At 45.6% G+C, this 5,701-nt stretch overlaps 1 protein-coding gene across 1 annotated transcript in view; it reads right to left on the minus strand.

Moving 5' to 3' along the window:
* lamb2 (laminin, beta 2 (laminin S)) overlaps positions 1 to 5,701 on the minus strand; it is a 141,876-nt gene that overhangs the window by 77,113 nt on the left and 59,062 nt on the right. The window contains exon 8 of the mRNA XM_048606656.1: positions 5,109 to 5,258. Coding sequence (XP_048462613.1) covers positions 5,109 to 5,258 — 150 coding nt within the window. The remainder of the gene's footprint in view (positions 1 to 5,108; positions 5,259 to 5,701) is intronic.

The raw sequence follows: 5,701 nt of genomic DNA on the forward strand, positions 1-5,701 counted from the left end.
ACAGAGATAGACACACACACAGTCATGTTCACTCACACTCACACAGACATAGACACACACACAGTCAGGTTCACTCACACTCACACAGAGATAGACACACAGTCACGTTCACTCACACTCACACAGAGATAGATACACACAGACAGTCATGTTCACTCACACTCACACAGAGAGTGAAGGGCACAAATATCCTGGGAGGGAGGTTTGCTAGAGCTGTACGGGATGGTTTAAACTAGTTTGGCAGGGGATGGGGAACCGGATTTATAATTCAGAGGATAAGGTATTCGGCCTTCCAACAGACACAACAGGGAGTGAGGTGGTTTATAAAGAAATGCGATCGATGGAGCGTAATTGCGGACACCGAGCTGGTTTGAGGTGTGTATACTTCAATGCTAGAAGTATCAGAAATAAAGCGAATGAACTTAGAGCATGGGTCAGTACTTGGAACTACGATGTTGTGCCATTACAGAAACTTGGGTAACTCAGGGAGAGGAATGGTTGTTGGAAGTTCTGGGATTTAGATGCTTTAAAAGAAATAGGGAGGGTGAAAAAAGAGGTGGGTGAGTGGCATTGCTAGTCAGGGCGAGTATAGCAGCTACTGAAAGGCAGTACGAGAATGATATGTCTACAGAGTCAGTTTGGGTTGAGGTCAGGAACAAGAAAGAAGCAGTCACTTTGTTGGGGGTTTTTTACAGACCCCCTAATAGTTGCAGAGAAGTAGACGACCAGATTGGGAGGCAGATACTGGAAAGGTGCAGAAATCACAGGGTTGTAGTCATGGGTGACTTCAACTTTCCAAATATTGATTGGAAACATTTTAGTTGTAATAGTTTAGATGGAGCAGATTTTGTCCAGTGTGTTCAGGAAGGATTCCTGAAACAGTATGTAGATAGACCAACACGAGGAGAGGCCACTTTGGATTTGGTGCTTGGCAACGAACCGGGCCAAGTGTTAGACCTGTTGGTAGGAGAGCATTTTGGCAGTAGCGATCATAACTCTGTTTCTTTCACGATAGTCATGGATAAGGATACATACATACGGCAGGGTAAAGTTTACAATTGGGGGAAGGGTAATTACAATTCAGTTAGGCAAGAACTGGGTAACATAAATTGGGAACAGATGCTGTCAGGAAGAGCACTATTGAAATGTGGAGATTGTTTAAGGAATGCATACTGCATGTGCTCGATATGATTGTCCCTAGCAGGCAGGAAGGATGCAGTCGAGTGAGGGAGCCATGGTTCTCGAGAGAGGTCAAACGACTGGTTAAGAGGAAGAAGGAGGCTTATGTAAGGTTTAGGAAAAGAGGAACGGAAAAGGCTCTAGAGGGATACAAGTTAGCCAGGAAGGAGCTGAAGAAAGGGCTTAGGAGAGCTATAAGGGGGCATGAGAAAACCTTGGCGGATAGGATCAAGGAAAACTCCAAGGCTTTTTACACGTATGTGCAGAACAAGAGAATGACCAGAGAAAGGGTAGGGCCGATCAAGGATTGTAAAGGGAATTTGTGCACAGAGCCTAAAGAGATAGGAGAGGTCCTTAATGAATACTTTTCTTCAGTATTCACTCCTGAGAGGGACCTAGTTGTAGAGGAGGACGTTGTGAAACAGGCAGGTAGGCTAGAGGAGGTTGATGTTAGTAAAGAAGATGTGCTAGGAATTCTGAGGAAGTTGAAGATAGATAAGTCCCCCGGGCCTGATGGGATTTATCCAAGGATTCTATGGGAAGCGAGGGACGAGATCGCAGGGCCTTTGGCGATGATCTTTTCGTCCTCACTGTCCACGGGTATAGTGCCAGAAGATTGGAAAGAGGCAAACGTCATTCCCTTTTTCAAAAAAGGGAACAGGGATAACCCCGGAAATTACAGGCCAGTTAGTCTTACGTCAGTGGTGGGCAAATTATTGGAAAGGGCTCTGAGAGACAGGATTTATGATCACTTGGAAAGGTACAGTTTGATTCGTGATAGTCAGCATGGATTTGTGAGGGGTAGATCATGCCTCACAAACCTTATAGAATTCTTTGAAGAGGTGACCAAACACGTGGATGAAGGTAGAGCAGTGGATGTGGTATACATGGATTTAAGTAAGGCATTTGATAAGGTTCCCCATGGTAGGCTCATGCAGAAGGTAAGGAGGCAAGGGATAGGGGGAAATGTGGCAGATTGGATTCAGAATTGGCTGACCCTTAGAAGACAAAGGGTGGTAGTGGACAGAAAATATTCAACATGGTGCTCAGTTACGAGTGGTGTACCACAAAGATCTGTTCTGGGTCCTCTTCTATTTGTGATTTTTGTAAATGATTTGGATGAAGGAGTGGAAGGGTGGATTAGCAAGTTCGCGGACGATACGAAGGTGGGTCATGTTGTGGACAGTGCGGAGGGCTGTTCGAGGTTACAAAGGGACATTGATAGAATGCAGAGCTGGGCTGAGAAGTGGCAGATGGAGTTTAACCCTGAAAAGTGTGAGGTGATTCTTTTGGAAGGACAAACTTGAAAGCAGAATACAGGGTTAACGGAAAGATTCTTGGCAGTGTGGAGGAGCAGAGGGATCTTGGGGTTCATGTCCACAGTTCCCTGAAAGCTGTCACCCAGGTGGATAGAGTTGTTAAGAAGGCGTATGGTGTGTTAGCTTTCATTAATAGAGGGATTGAGTTCAAGAGCCGTGAAGTTATGGTCCAGCTATACAAAAGCCTGGTTCAGCCACATCTGGAGTATTGTGTCCAGTTCTGGTCACCTCATTACTGGAAAGATGTAGAAGCGTTAGAAAAGGTGCAGAGGAGATTTACCAGGATGTTGCCTGGAATGGAGGGAAGGTCTTACGAGGAAAGGTTGAGAGAGCTAGGGCTTTTCTCTTTAGAAAGACGAAGGATGAGAGCTGACTTGATAGAGGTGTACAAAATGATCAGAGGTATAGATACAGTAGACAGCCAGAGACTTTTTCCTAGGGTGGAGGTAGCTTTTACGAGGGGACATAGTTTTAAAGTGAAAGGAGGTAGATTTCGGGGAGATGTCAGAGGTAGGTTCCTTACTCAGAGAGTGGTAAGGGCGTGGAATGCATTGCCGGAGAGGGTAGTGGAGTCAGCCTTATTAGGGGCATTTAAGGGGCTATTAGATAGGCATATGGATGATAGTATAAGGTAGTGGTGTAGGTTAGATTAACCTTAGGTTTAGGGTAAAAGTTCGGCACAACATCGTGGGTTGAAGGGCCTGTACTGTTCTATGTTCTAGAGATAGATACACACAGACATGTTCACTCATACTCACACAGAGGTAGATACAAACACACATGTTCACACTCTCATACAGACAGATACACACATAGACATGTTCACAGTCACACAGGGACAGATACATACAGACATGTTCACACGCACACAGAGATAGACACGCACACAGACATGTTGACACTCACACAGAAATGGAGATACAAACTGAGACATGTTCACACTCACACAGAGATAGATACACACACAGACAATGTTCACTCACACACACATAGATATACAGACAGACATGTTCACACTCACAGTGATAGATACACACAGAGACATGTTCACTCACTCATACAGAGATATTTACACAGACATGTTCACATACACAGATAGACACACAGACATGTTCACTCACTCACACTCAGAGATAGATACAAATACACACATTCACACTCATACAGAGACAGATACTCACACAGACATGTTCACACACACAGAGATAAATGCACACACAGACATGTTCACACTGACATGCTATCACGTATATAAACACAGACATGCTGGAAAGACTCAGCAAGTCTGGCAGCATCTGTGGAGAAAGAAACAGAGTTAATGTTTCAAGCCTGATATGACTTGTCTTTGAAACTGTTCCACAATATCAGACTCAAAGAATTAACTCTGTTTCTGTCTCTACAGATGCTGCCAGTCCTGCTGAGTTTCTCCAGCATTTTCTGGTTTTACTGCGCTGCCCCCCACAACGCAGACCTCACAAATGCATATCATCACATACCCCCCCATCCCCCATATACACAACAGACCACATTACACACACTGACACACCACATATACTACAACATCCCTCAACAATGACACCCAAACATATATATTTCTTGGATTTTTATTCCTTTTGCTGGTGTATGTTCTTTTGTAGCATGTGGAGCCAGCTCCTAAACCTCCCGGCAATTGCTGTGCCATTGTATTGTAGGGAATAATTCAGTTCTAAATGCAGATTATCAGCTGGGAATGGGAAAGACTGAGAAATGGAGAGGTAGCCCAAAAGCAGGCTACTGCTGTGCCAAACAGAATAGTGTCTAACTGGATCACATCGGGCCGACAGTCCCAGAGCGAGTTATGGGCTGTACTGTGGTAACCGATGTGATGGGGATTGGACAGTACACCTCCAGCTGCTGATCCAGATGCTAGGAGGACAGCTCCAGCAATGCTATTCAGTCTGATTGCCAATATTGAAAGGAGCAGAGGAGAGTTTGTTTCTTTCAGACAGCTGTGAGTCAGTGGGATGGATCACTGAACACATTCGAGGGTGAGTCAGACAGATTTGTGATCACTGAGGGGGTCGAGGGTCATGGGGGTAGCAGGAGACCGGAGTTAAGACCAGATCCGGATCAGCCATGATCTGTTAAACAGTGAAGCAGGCTCAATGGGCCGAATGGCCTATTCCTGACCCTTAGTCCTTTGTGATGTAACGTCAAGAAATAACATGTACCAATACCAATAATTGTAACCCTATTTTAATCTTTGAGGGCACTAATACCTGCTTAGAGCAGGATTTGTCAAGTGCCCACCTTCTCACTATCTTGCCCAGCCTGTCATTATTCACATGTGTCTGCTATTTGGTTGTGAAGGCATCACAGCCTAATCTCAGAAGTCATACCCGTTTACCAGAACCGGTTGTTGTTTCCACCTTGTTAGGACAGGGGACACTGAGACCATTTGTAACACATACCCTAAGATTGAAGTGGGGATCCTTATCATTTTGGGGATATTTGGTCTGGTGTGTCACTGAGTAATGGAAAAATTCACATTTCTACTGTGATGCTATTTGCTGGAGGTGATCTCCTGGATGCTGGACAACATGCTGTAGAGGCTCAAAATGGTTGACTCACCAGGCACTGGTTACAGCTGCGCCCAGTCACAAGCCTCTTACAGAAGCAATCTCCACTGACAGGGTCACAGGGCAGTCCATCTGCTACCGTCCCAAAGGGATCGCACCAACAGCCTGCAGGAGACAAAGAAGATGTCACCGTACTGGTGAGCTATATCACCAAACCTTTCCCTCAGAAATCAGATTGACCTGATTAATCACAATATCAGTACCATCTGTATCCCACCAGATAGGTTGGAGGGTTTGATCCTCAAAGGGAGGGTAAGGAGGGGTTGAATTTAATGGGGTTCCATACCCTGTACAAGGCAGTGGGGGAATCAATCACAGTCACTAAATGCTTGAGCAGGTATCTCCTGTTCCAAGCACATTCAAAAAGTGCATTTTCCTTTCTATGCAATTGCTGCACACGCTCAGTCTTTGTTTTAAAACTAACCAGTGCTTCACTCCCACCCCCTCACCCAAACCCCACCCCCTCAACCAGCCCCCACCCCCTCACCCAAACCCCACCCCTTCACCTAAACCCCACCCCCTCATCCAAACCCCATGCCTTCACCCAAACCCCACCCCCTCATCCAAACCACACCCCCTCACCCA

Source organism: Rhincodon typus, chromosome 16 (assembly GCF_021869965.1).
Source record: "Rhincodon typus isolate 14 chromosome 16, sRhiTyp1.1, whole genome shotgun sequence".
Taxonomy (NCBI): domain Eukaryota; kingdom Metazoa; phylum Chordata; class Chondrichthyes; order Orectolobiformes; family Rhincodontidae; genus Rhincodon; species Rhincodon typus.